Consider the following 13,602-nt stretch of genomic DNA (forward strand, 5'->3'; position numbering starts at 1 on the left):
AAGCCAGTCACTTTGTGCCTTTATAGCCCAACCCATTTTATGTAGCCAGTGTCTAAGTTGCCTGTCGCTATTTACCTTGTATACAGAGGGAATCCTTGATGTGAAGACTCCATCCCTCTCAGTTGTTATTTTGAGCTACTACATCCATAAGCATAGGTAAAGTTCATCAAATTGCACCAATTTATATTTGTTTCCTTTATTAAAGATTTTTTTAAATCTTTCTCTAGTTCAGTTCTGATCATCTAGCCATCAAAGCTAAGTCGAAAGGGTAATATCTACAAATTTGAGCGTTCTTGTGCACCTCCCCTCACTTCATATCAGCTGAATGCATTACTCTTAGCTTTAGCCCTCCATGGCTATGTCCTTGTCCATGGGCTCAGGAGTCCCCAGGTCTCACCACACTTTGGACCAACCAGCCCTTCCTCTTCTCTCTCTCATCTCCAGATCAACAGGAGTCTATGGAGCAGTACCACCGATTACTGATCCTATAATAGCTCTTCAAATGGTTGTACACTGATTATTTCTTTTTGATACAGCGACTCTGTATCTTCCTTTGATGCTTTATGCAATGCTCAATATTTTACTCATGGAACCTTTCAATATTGTAAGTTGAGGCTTGATTTTTAATTCAGTTCTTTCAGCTTGAGAAATACTGAGTGTGTTCTTCCCTTTCGGTTTTCTAACTCCATGTCTACACATTTCATTATAATACTTGACTTGGCCTTCTTGAACAGCTCCTTTGAAATTTTCAGTTCAACTTTTTTACTTCCTCATTTCTTCCAGTTGCTCTAACTTCTCTACACTTAAAAGCAAGTTTCAATCTCTTCTGACATCCATTTTTTGTCTTATCTTTCCTTCTTGTTTTTAGTGATCTTTTGTTTTCTTCCTGTATGATACTCTTGATGTCATATCTCACCTCTTATGGTAATTAGTGTCTAATGCATCAAAACTGTTTTTGAGATGGTCTCTAAATTTAGGTGGGATATATTCAAAGGCATACTTTGACTCCCAGGGTCTTACTTTCATTTTCTTCGACTTTTGCCTGAACTTGCATATAATCCATTGATAGTCTGTTCTGCAAAGTGTTGGATGAGAATATTGAAGGTGCCATGGACTACCAAGAGAACCAACAGATCCGTTCTGGAAGAAGTGTAGCCTGAGTATCCCTTGGAGGCCAAGATGGCCAAACTTCATCTCTCCTACTTTGGACATGTTGTCGGGAGGCACCAGTCACTGAAGAAGGATATCATGTTTGGTAAGGTGGAGGGTAGGAGAAAAAGAGGAAGACCCCCAATGAGACGGATTGGCCAAGTGGCAGCATCGATGGACTCAAGCATGGCAACAGTAGTGAGGTTGGCCCAGGATAGGGCAGTTTTTCATTCTGCTGTGCATAAGGTCTCTATGAGTCGGTACCGACTTGATGGCACCTAAAAACAACAACAAGCTTGTTTTGACTGATAATATTATTAGGCTTCTTCATTTTCTCTTTTCACAGATGTAGTCAATTTGGTTCTTGTATAATTCATCTAGAGAGGTCCACATGTCTAGTCACTGTTCATGTTGTTTACAAAATGTATTTGCAATGAATAAGTTTTGGTCTTGCAAAATTCTATCATGAACCTCCAGTATTATTTCTATCACTAAGGCCATATTTTTCCTTCCTATTTGTTTCCAACTTTTGCATTCCAATCACCAGTAATTATCAATGCATCTTGATTGCATGTCTAAACAATTTCAGACTGCAAAAGTTGATAGAAATGTTCAAATTATTCATCACTAGCATCAGTGGTTGTTACATAAATTTGAATATTGTTGGCATTATCTGGTTTTTCTTAAAGGCATAGAGATATTATCTTGCCACAGACAGCATTGTACTTCAAGACAGATCTTGAAATGTTATTTTTCATGATGAATATGACACCATTTCTTTTCAATTTGTTATTCCCTGCATAGTAAACCATATGATTGTGTCAATCAAAACTGTCAACACCAATCCATTTCAGCACACTAATGCTTAGGATATTGATCTTTATGCATTCCATTTCCTTTTTGACAACTTCCAATTTTCCTAGATTCATACTATGTACTTTCTATGTTTTCTTTATTAATTGATATTTGCAACTATTTATTCTCATTTTGCGTTGTGCCCCATCAGCAAATGAAGGTCCAGAAAGCTTTGCCTTACTCACATCATTATGGTCAACTCTACTTTGAGGAAGCAGCTCTTTCCTAGTTGTATTTTGAGTGCTTTCCTACCTGAGGGGTTCATCTTCCAGCACTTTATCTGACAATGTTCTTCTATTCATAATGTTTCCATATTCTGGTGCTGTTTCCAACAATGTTCCACTCCTATTCATAAGGTTTCAGTGACTCACCAAACAGAAGTAGTCCACCTCTGTGTCCTAGTCTGTCATAGTCTGGAAGCTCTACTGAAACCTGTCCACCATGGGTGATCCTACTATTACTTTAAACAACGGTAGCATAGCTTCCAGAATCACAGCAACATGCAGGACATCACAGTATAACAAAATGGTAGGTGAGTGTTAGAAGTACTTATTTTGCATTCTGTATTTGAGCACTACAATATATGAAGCATTTATGTCTGCTTCCGCTCTTTTTGCTTTTGCTAACTAATGCTTATGCTATCTTTTCCCTCTTGAATGGTTATTACCATTTTAATGTGACGCTGTATTCCCTTGAACTGTATCTTAACATATTGCAAAAATCATGTAGAGGCCGTGTCTGAGTTCTCTGACATCACAAGGAGGAAGGAGAATCAAACTAAAAACCAGTCTAAGGCAACTTCCTATGAAGCAGAAGTCACATATGCCTCCACCCTACAACCTTCTTAATCCTAGTCTGACTCCAATCATCCTTCCCACAGCGCTCTTCTTCACATCTGGGCTAGATAGATAATCCATTTAAATGGCCCCACTGAGCAGAACAACACTCATGATTATGGGTTTTATTAAGGAAGTAAATAGTATAATTCAGGCTCAGAAATAACTCGGGATGCAGCAGTTTTCCAGTGATGAACGTGTCTTCCCTGCTGTACTGCAGGAATACCATGCTCTTGTCTTTGGACGCTCAGCTATGTGGCCTTTCAGCCTCTTGCTTGGTCAGTTAAGTGTTACAAAGTTATTTTGAAAAGTCTGTAAATGCCCAAAGGGCTCATTCTGCAAGACAGCCTCCTGCCCATGGGCACTCAACTTTACACAGTCCATGAGCCTAGAAGCCCAAAGATACTCTCTGTCTCTTCATGCCGCTGCCTTTGACACCATCTTTGCTGTTGCTGCTTTTCCATGTAAGGATCTCATGCTCTTCTTGCATGATGGTCCTAGGGTCATCTCTTCCTGCTTCTCAGATGGCTCCTTTTAAACATACCATGATGGCAAAACTAACCAGTACCAATGCTAGAGTCTTGTATACCCTATTTAAACAGTCTTAACGAATCATTTGGTGGGAATTAAGATGTTAGATAGAAAAGTCATATCAAGGAAATGCAAGGTACCACAGGTATCTTTGGTGCACTAAGTTGAAAGTGCCTTTCTCCAGGGAAAGTGGACATGCAAGTCTTCAATAAGGACCAGCCTATGGACAAGAATTCTTAGAGGAGACTCTTTTTGTAGTCTATCAAGAACCGAGACTAAGAAAAACATGCTTCCATGCATATATTTTATTTGCATAAATTTGATTATTTTCTTAATTTGTATTTCTCGGAGACTGTAATGTGTGTGGTTTCTGGTTTTATGCAATGTTTTCTGATTCAATTTTCCACACTGACCAGGTTCAAAGCAGAGCCTCCCATTCCTAGAGGGTGCAACTAAGCCACCTAGAACTGCTTGATGTCTAACAAACTGCTTACGCCTCCATTGCCTTATTTCTATCCTTCACTAATGATCAAATATGGTTTCCAGCCTCAAAGAAATCCCCCATATTTTCTTGTAAACTCAGTATTTGTAGTTCTGCTTTTCATGTTATCCAGTAGTTTTGAAAATGCTATGGTTTTAGAATATCTAGTCTCATATATAAGACAAACTGGTGGTATCATGGTTAAGCTTGTGAAACCCATCAACTACTCTTTGGGAAATAGATATGGAAATCTGTTTCTATAAAGAAACTTGACAGTGCAATTCTATTCTGTTCTACAGTGTACCTATGAGTTGGAAACAACTCATTGGTGTGGGTAGTCTGATATAGTCAACGTTCAGTATTTAATTTTAATCTCTTAAGGTTTTAATAATTTCCCTTGATTTAGCTAGTTGACAAAATGGTTCAATGACAAACAGGGGGCTTACTAATTGACCTCTATGTTTATAGATAATGAACATGATATCTGATTTTCTTAAAAACGTAATAAAAAGGAAAAGATGAACCTAATGGGCACCCTGCCTCCCACATGATGGTCTTATTTCAAGACTGTTCAAATGGGTATTGACAGAGAGCTGCAATATACAAAACTAATGAAGGAATCATGAAGAGGAGACATGATTGAGGTCTTATGTTAGCTCTGTGCCAGTGTTCAAAGCTATCTTTCATGAACAAAATGAAGCTTGAATAAATCACAATGTTCTTTGAAAGTTGACCAGATTTCACTTGGAAGATCTTTGATTCCACTTCTTTGACATGGAGAGAGATATGTCAGCAATTACATATAATAAATGTAATTCCTAAAGTTAACTTGGAGTGCTGTTGACACTGCAGGATAAGCACTGGGTTGCTAAGCCCATGGTCAGCGGTACTATTGCTTATCACCTCTCCCTATATTGAGTGTAAATATGTTGAGAAAGGAGCCATGCTATCTTCTTTCTTTATTCATACAGCTAATTCCTATAAATCCCAAATCATCTACTGCCATGGAGTTGACCCCAAATCACAACAAACCTACAGGATAGAGCATAATTGATCACTTAGGGTTCTGAGGCTACATAGTTACAAAATTGTTCTGAGGTAAATGGTTAGTAAGCAGACTGTCTCATCTTTCTCCCTCAAAGCCACTGGTGGGTTCAAACCACCCAGCTTTTGATTAGTGACCCAATGCTTAATCATTTGTGACCAGGAATCAAAACTTAGTTAAAATTTTTTTAACAAAAGTAGTAACAAAAATTTAATCTTAAAGATTTTCCATTATGTGAATGCTCAGCAGGCCACACAAATATGGCTGGAACATTTAAGTTTCTGTACTAAAAGACTGTAGCCATAATATTGCTCTAAGAATAAAGGTAGAATATTGCTAATTTCAAAGACCATAGCCTCCCCCTTGCGAACAATAACAGCTGTGCCCAAATGAAAAAGAAAATTGCAATGATAATACATCTTGTGTTTGGAAAGATCTCATATGATACTGTAAGTTAGAGAATTTGTCTTACCAATTTAAGGTAACCCTCTGCATCTAGAATTAAATTTTCTGGCTTCAGGTCTCTGTAGATAATACCTAGTTGGTGCAGGTAATCAAATGCTTCTGTCACACAAGCTACACAGAACTTGGAAGTGGGTTCATCAAAGCTGCCCCTGCAACGATAACGTGTTCCCTGTTAATTCTATGAATGCTAATCTTCGATATTTTTTGAGGTGCTGATCACAGTACTGATAAGTTGTTAATATAAATGTTTGGCAGAGCATCAACACTAAAAAGGAGAGTACGATGGCACTATAGGATAAGCACTTAACCACATAGCACAAGGTTGGAACTTCAAATCTTCCAATTACTCTGAGGCTTTCTGCTCCTGCGAAGATTTAAAGCCTCAGAAACCCTATACAGGGTCACTATGAGTTAGAACGAACTTGATGGCACTTTCCACCACCAACAAGCACTATAAAGAATTTTATACTTCCAATAAATTAGGTTGTTTGCTAATCATAAAGAGACTAGGGGTCAGAGCACCTGAGGCAAACAAGAATTTTATCACTAAACTAAAAATGTTTACCTCTAAATAATTATTTCTATTAATCACATGTACCATTGAAAAATATGATATGGAGCTCTGGTATCCTAGTGGTTATGAATCGGGCTGCGAACCACAAGATCAGCAGTTCAAAACTACCAGCTGTTCCGCGGGAGAAAGATGAGGCTTTCTGCTCCTGTAAAGATTTACAACCTCGGAAACCCTGTTCAGGGTCTCTATGGGTCGGAACAGACTCCACGGCACATAATAACAACAACAACCATAAGAAAACAAACACATTTATTTGAACATACACGGCAAACTCTGGAGAAAATGCAACTATTTCAACAGAGTCTGAACCTGACTTCTGTAATTTATTGCACAAGTCAAAAAAGACATAAGTGATCATTTTCATTTTTTGCTTGTATGTCATGTAACAATAACCCAACCCATGATGCCGTGATACTTTCCTGTTTGGTACACTGATTTCTGATCATATTGTTGTTGTTAGGTGATGTCCAGTCAGTACCGACTCATGGTGATCTTATGCGGAACAAAACACTGTCTAGTCCTGTGCTAACCTCACAATTATTGCTATGCTTGAGCCCATTACTGCTGCCACTGTGTCAATACATCTTGTTGAGGGTCTTCTCTTTTGCTGACCCTCCACTTTACCAAGCATGATTTCCTTCTCCAGGGAATAGTCCCTCCTGATAACATGTCTGACATATTCAAAACAAAGTGTGACCACCCTGGCTTCTAAGCAAGCAGCATTCTGGCTATACTTCCTCCAACACAGATTTGTTTGTTCTTTTGGTGGTCCATGGTACTTTTAATACCCTCCTACTCTCCACAAATCAAATACATCAATTCTTCTATGGTTTTCCATATTCACTGTCCAGCTTTCACATGCATATGAGATTACTGAAAATACCATGGCTTGGTTCAGGCACACCTTAGTCCTTAAAATTGAATCTTTCCTCTTAAACACTTTAAAGAGGTCTGTGCAGCAGATCTGCTTAATACATTATGTCATTTGATTTCTTGACTGCTGCTTCCATGAGTGCTGATGGTTGATCCAAGAAAAATGAAGTGTTTGACAACTTTGATCTCTTCTCCATTTACATGGATGTTATATGTTGGTGCAGTGTGAGGAATTTTGCTTTCTTTGCATTAAGGTGCAACCCATACAAAGGGCTGTGATCTTAGATCTTCATCAGTGAGTATTTTCAATCCTCTTCAATTTCAGCAAGCAAGGTTGTATCATCTAAATATTGCAGGTTGTCAATAAGTCTTCCTCCAAGCTTGAGGCCATGTTTTTCTCAACATAATCTATCTTCTCAGATTATTTGCTCAGCATAGAGACTGAGTAATTGTGGTGAAATAATAAAACCTTGATGCACACCTGAGCTAATTTTAAACCATTACGTATTTCCTTGTTCTGTTGAAACAACTGCCTTTTGGTTTATGTTTTGGAATGCTCGTTCTCCACAATATTGTCCACAGTTGGTCATGATTCACACAATCAAAAGCTTTTGCACAGTCAATAAAGCACAGCTAAACATCTTTTGGGTATTCTAGGCTTTCAGCCAAGATCCATCTGATGTCATCAATGATACCACATTGTTGTTGTTGTTGTTGTTGTTGTTAGGTGCCATTGAGTCAGTACCAACCCATAGTGACCTTTTGCATAGCAGAATGAAACACTGTCCAATCCTGGGCCAACCTCAGTATTGTTGTCTGCTAGAGTCCATTGATGCTGCCACTTGGCCAATCCATCTCATTGGGGGGTCTTCCTCTTTTTCTCTGACCCTCCACCTTATCAAATATGATATCCTTTTCCATCGACTGCTCCCTCCTGACAATATGTCCAAAGTATGACAGACGAAGTTTAGCCATCCTGGCCTCCAAAGGAGCACTATGGCTGCACTTCTTCCAAAACAGATCTATTGGTTCTTTTGGCAGTCCATGGCACTTTCAATATTCTCCTCCAACACCATAACTCAAAGGCATCAATTCTTCTATGGTCTTCCTTATCCACTGTCCAGCTCTTGCATGCATATGAGGTGACTGAAAATATCATGGCTTGGGTCAGGCACACCTTAGTCCTCAAGCTGACATCTTTGCTCTTCAACACTTTAAAAAAGGTCTTGTGCAGCAAATTTGCTTAATGCAATATGTTGTTTGATCTCTTGTCTACTGATAAGCACTGTGTAACATCTTACACAATGAGTTCTTAAAAAGTGACTCCATGGTTTAAATAAGAGTGTGGTTTAGAAGGAGAAAACTTTGGTTGGAATCCTGCTGCTTTCACTTACTGTGTTATTGGGCAAGTTATTTAAATGTTCCAAATCTCACAATCCATATCCACAAAATGAGTTTCCTATTCACTTCACAGGGGTTTTGAGCATCAAGTACACTGCTTAACAGTTAGCAGCACTTGTTGTTGCTGTTAAGTGTCATCAAGTTGATTCCAACTCACAATGACCCTGTACAGGGTTTCTGAGGCTGTAAAGGTTTGTGGGAGTAGAAACGTTCGTCTTTCTCTGGTGGAGTGACTGATAGGTTCAAATTGCCAGCCTTGTGGTTTCCAGTCAGTGTTTATCATACCGAGCCACAGTGCTATCCTAATAAGTAGGACTTTTCTAAGTAGATTTAGATTTTTCTAAATAGAATTGCTTTTGAAGCAAAGATGGAAGATAACTATGCTTTTCCAACTACCATCAAAGTCTCTTCAATAAGTTCCACCCAACAGGACTATTATTTCTTATTTATCCCCAGGGTTAGGTTCTAAAGACAAGATCATGATGCAAAAATTGGCATTATAGTAGATTTCAAGTTTTGGTTTACTTGGTTATCTTTGGTTTACTTGGTTATCTTTGGTTTACTGCTCATCAGGCACCCTTGTGTGGATAAGGCACCTCTGTGGATATAGTGGGGCAGGCCCCCTTTCCCTATCATGATTTCCCTGCAACTTCCTTCAGAGCCTCCAGGGTTGGGGAAAGTGTTGGTAGTGGTTGGGGATGGCTCTGTCTCCAGAGCATCAGGGGCCAATCACTATCTGACTGCACTTCAGGCTTCTGCACAAACCCCTGCACTTTGTCTCTCTACTACCTTCCCACTCTACTGGTGTCTGGGAAGAGTCTCAGTGGCAGGCTGCTTCCAGGCCTTTGGGCAGAAGTTGTGGAGGTGGCAGAAAGGTCTCCTTGGAAGAAGAGAGTCCTCTACCTGACTTCTGTGGCCCTAGTTGCTGCTTCTTCCTTATGTGACCCAGTCACCCCTGCCTCCTTAGAGCTGTCCATCTGGCCTGCATTCACCATGCAATCAGCCTGGTTACTCCATCCAGTAGTAATACCAATTTCCCTGGGCCTCCATTGACCTTGTTCCCCATCACAAACCTCAGCTCCTCATTAGTGCACAAAATAGATGATAGTAGATGATTTTCTATTGTCATAAATGTGAAATGGTGGATAAAGAGAGAGGCAATAAATGATGATGAGTACGTGTATGTTCCTTACATAACACATTCATCTTATCAGATTCTCAAAAAGCTTCTTACTGCCTTGATGACTGATTCTCAACCATGACAGTACATTCAAATTGGTGAGAAGGACTTTTTCAGAAAAGTCATTTTCTGGATTTCAAACCCAGAAAACTTGAATCATAATCTCTGGAGTTAAGACCCAGCATTTCAACATTAAGACAGTTTTCTGTATGATTATAATATGCAGCTCAGGCGGAGAACCACTGACCCAGGTAATCATGTCTGAATGTATCAGCCTGACATTCATCTCCACAAGCTACACTCAATCTACTTTTCCATTTCCTTTTCTGTTTTCTTTATCTCTACTTAAGGTGCTCTGTTGTATCTACAAGGAGCCTGATAATATCCCAACTTTTCTGCTTCTTCTTATATCAGTTTCTCTTCCTGTCTATTTTGCTAAAATTGTGTATTTTTAGAGTTTAGTTCCATCCTTCCTCTACTGTCAATTTTCTTATTTCTCTCTTCCTCTAAACTTACTATCTAACAACACTCATTTGGCATTCAATTGTAAATTGCCAACTTCTTTTTCAGTATTAATTTTTAACTTAAATAATAACACATTTTTAAATTGCATACATCATATCCCTCCCCAAGCAAGCACCTAAACTTGTCAAAAGTAAAGCTTATATGTTTTACTGTTTTCATACTCAGTAAAGATCTGTGGCTTTGATTGTCCTTCTGTAAAAGTTAACCATTGCAGACATTTTACTCTGGTTTTCAATGAGGCCTTTAGCACACCCCATTTCTTAAAGAACTTGCTAGAAAGAGATATAGAATCAGAAACATCTGGGTGTATCTCCTGATTCTGCTTTGTATTAACCACAGGGAGTTTTTAACACCTAAAAGTGGGATGATCATGATTCCCCTATGGGGTTTTTATGACACTAGTGTAATGAAACCTAAGAAACCCTCATTATTATTTATCAAATGATTGTATTTCCTTATAATCATTTTCTAACAGCTTCCATCATGACTCTTTAAATAATCTTTCAGGTGCTTTTGACCAAGTGTGGTTAGAAAAACTCTTTTTCATTACCTGTCCCTTAAAATACTCCACAGCTCCCCACCTAAGCAGGCCTCCAGAAGCATGTATACATACTTATTGTCCTTGAAAGTACGATACAATCTGTGAAGACAGACAAAAACATGGTCATCATTAGGAATCTAGTTTAAAATTCTCTTAATGTGCTTTAAATACACCATCAATAGCATTTTGAACAATTCTTCCCCATCTTACATACATATCCTAAAACTACATTGGGACTCTCCCCAAGTGTACATTGATCTCTTCTTCTGCCTCCCCTTTGCTTATATTGATCTCATCTCCTTAGACTGCCCCCATTCTCAGGGACTAAATGTCAGCGATCCATTTCTGGCTATCCATTCTTCAAGGTCAAGCTCAACAGCTATTTTCTTGAAATAGCTGCTTGCTGTCCCACCTACCAAATGTACCTTCTTGTTTTCCAAAAACTCTATAATGGAATTCTAACTCCTTTAATTCCTGCCTTGCATAATAGTTATTCTTGCTCCTGTCTTATGTTCACTAGTTGATTTATTTATGCTGAATTCCCCTGGAAACAGAGAATTCTAGGCAGTAAATTTAGTACAGAATACACTGAGAACAACACCCATGAGGGAGGAAGGAGGCAAGTTTGGGCACTGGAAGAGTTAGGCTGTGAACTACTTGCAAAGAAAGTGTTAACCTCAAGTCTCTGCTGGGACACCCTTCACCTGCTCAGCCAATCATTTAAGCAGTATATCCATGGAAAGAGGGCAAAGCCTTGGGTGGAATGGTTCTCTTTGGCTAAGAGCAATGACCAGAAACAGACTAAGCTCCAGCCCTCAGCTGGTGGCATTCCCCAAAACTGGGGGAATGTCAAACTCAATCATGAAGGAGGACTGGATGAAGCAGCCCATTTCAGCATTAGGTAAAATCAGCTCCTGGGTCTTAATGATGGAGGCCCTGCCACTCCCTTCCACCATAGCCAAGCTAAATACAGTAAAGCAGCCACATCATGATAGAAGAGGCAATCTAGTGAAATGCTTAGAGAGGAGGCTCTGGAACCAAGCTGCCCGAGCTTGAATTCTAGATCAGAAACTTATTAGCAAAGTACTTTCTGTTTTCTTATGGTATCATGAGGACAATCCTAACTTTACTGGTGTACGAGGAGGATTAAATGAATGACTGAATGAATAGTTTAGAAGAGTGCCAACTCCAGTATAGACCCCACACTCCAGGAGTTCTGAGCCACATGATAGGAAGCCACACCAGTGGGAGGCAGGGGCCAGCCAGACCACTTTGGTGTGCCACTTTTGGTGCCTGGCTTAAGGTGGGCTTGGCTCCAGACCTCCAGAACCCACAGAGTCACTATACAAATATTTAACCAGTCACCATGCCCCCAGATGCCCTGTGATCCTAAAAGACATTGAAACCAGGTCCATCAATGGCTTTCACTAATTAATAACAAGTTTAACAGGAACTCCATTTAGGGCCAAGCACTCTGTTGTTACATTCCTTGTGAGCTCTGTGGCTTGCAGGATCTGCTCCCCCCTCCTTCCCCCCCCTCCCACCCCCATAGTTCTCTCCTCTCAGGATCCAACAGCTGCAATTTTTGTTTGTTTGGATTTGTGAGTTTTTTGGGTTTTTTTTTCTTTTGTTTTTTTCATTGTTTTTATTTGTTTATTCTTTTTTTCCTTCTACTCTTTCCATTCCCTTGAATTTTATCCTTTCTATCTTTGCTTTTGTTTTTCCTTCTTTTTTTTTTCTCATGTCCCCTCATATTTTTTTCTCTTTTGATCTTTCTTTGCTACTTTCTATGTTTTCTTTCTCATTTCATCTTCCCTCTACCTAGCTTTTCTAAGTGTTTTTTGTTTTGTTTTTTAAATTGTCCTTTTTTTTCTCTCTCTCTCTTCTTACTTTTTTCATCTATAGCTCCATTTCCCTGTCCTTTTTTTACGGCATAGTTACTATTTTCTTTTAATGTTGTTACCTGTTTCTATTCTTTTCTCTTTTCATTGTTAGTTACTTGTTTGTTTATTCAATTTGTGTGTGTGGGGGGGGGGGAAGTTTTCTCTTTCCCACCGGCAGGAGATAGCAAGCTTTCCTATATAACCCAGTCACAACCAGACCCTCTGTAAATCTACCCATAATGGGCAAGAGTCAATATCACCTGATCAATGATAGACAACAGCTAACACCAGCCAAACCCACCCTAAACTGAAGTACATGGACAGCAAATAAGAATGATAATACACACTTCCATTCTCTAGCTACACCAACAAGAGACAATTGAGAGCCTAAGAACACATCAATATACAATCATTAACTAAATAAAAATATGCCAATACCACAATATCCCAGAGACAACAGACAATTTTAGCCCACATGAAGAAAGAAGAGAGAATGGCTTAAGCAAATGACCAAGTTGCAGAGCAAGAAAACATTTCTGAGGATGACAAGGTAATAGAAATAACTGAAAAATAATTTTAAAGAATGATGTTTAAATGTCTTCAAAGGATTGACAGAAAGATAGAAGAAAGCAATGAATACACAAAAAAACTTTACACGAATTCAGGAAAACACTAAAAGAACAAACAGACAAAATGAATACAAATTTTGAAACATTACAAAACCTGAAAATAGAAATCCAAAAGATTAACACTAAGATTTCAGAGATGGACAATATATTAAAAGTACAGAGGCGTAGATTCAATGCAGTATAAATCTGAATTAGTGAGCTTGAAGATAAATCTCTCAATACTAGTATGCTAGAAGAACAATCAGAAACTGAAATGAAAAAATCCGAAGAAAGCCTAAGAGTTATGTGGGAAGCCATGACTTCCAGAACAAGAAGAAACAATAACAACCACTGAGAAAATTGCCAAAGAGTTGTTGGAAGAAAACTTCCTTAACATCATGAAAGACTAGAAGATAAGCATCCAAGAAGCTGGATGAATCCTCAAACAGTATAGACCTTAAAAGAAAATCATCAACACATACCATAATCAAAATTTCCAAAACTAAAGACAAGGAAAGAATCTTGAGAACAGCTCAGGAATTGTAAAAATTACCCACAGAGAAGAATCTATAAAACTAAGCTCTGATTTCTCAGCAGAAACCAGGCAGGCAAGAAGGCAATGAAACAACATATATAAAACTCAGAAAGAAAAAAA

The 13,602-nt window shown here is 38.8% G+C and overlaps 1 protein-coding gene across 2 annotated transcripts in view; it reads right to left on the bottom strand.

The window, feature by feature from the left end:
* Positions 1–13,602, bottom strand: part of PRKG2 (protein kinase, cGMP-dependent, type II) — a 188,493-nt gene that overhangs the window by 59,717 nt on the left and 115,174 nt on the right. For both annotated transcript variants that reach the window (XM_006875069.1, XM_006875068.1), the window contains exons 13-14: positions 10,466–10,555; positions 5,370–5,511 (exon numbers count right to left, since the gene is read on the bottom strand). In XM_006875069.1, coding sequence (XP_006875131.1) covers positions 5,370–5,511; positions 10,466–10,555 — 232 coding nt within the window. The remainder of the gene's footprint in view (positions 1–5,369; positions 5,512–10,465; positions 10,556–13,602) is intronic.

This window comes from Chrysochloris asiatica, unplaced genomic scaffold (assembly GCF_000296735.1).
Source record: "Chrysochloris asiatica unplaced genomic scaffold, ChrAsi1.0 scaffold00311, whole genome shotgun sequence".
Lineage (NCBI taxonomy): Eukaryota > Metazoa > Chordata > Mammalia > Afrosoricida > Chrysochloridae > Chrysochloris > Chrysochloris asiatica.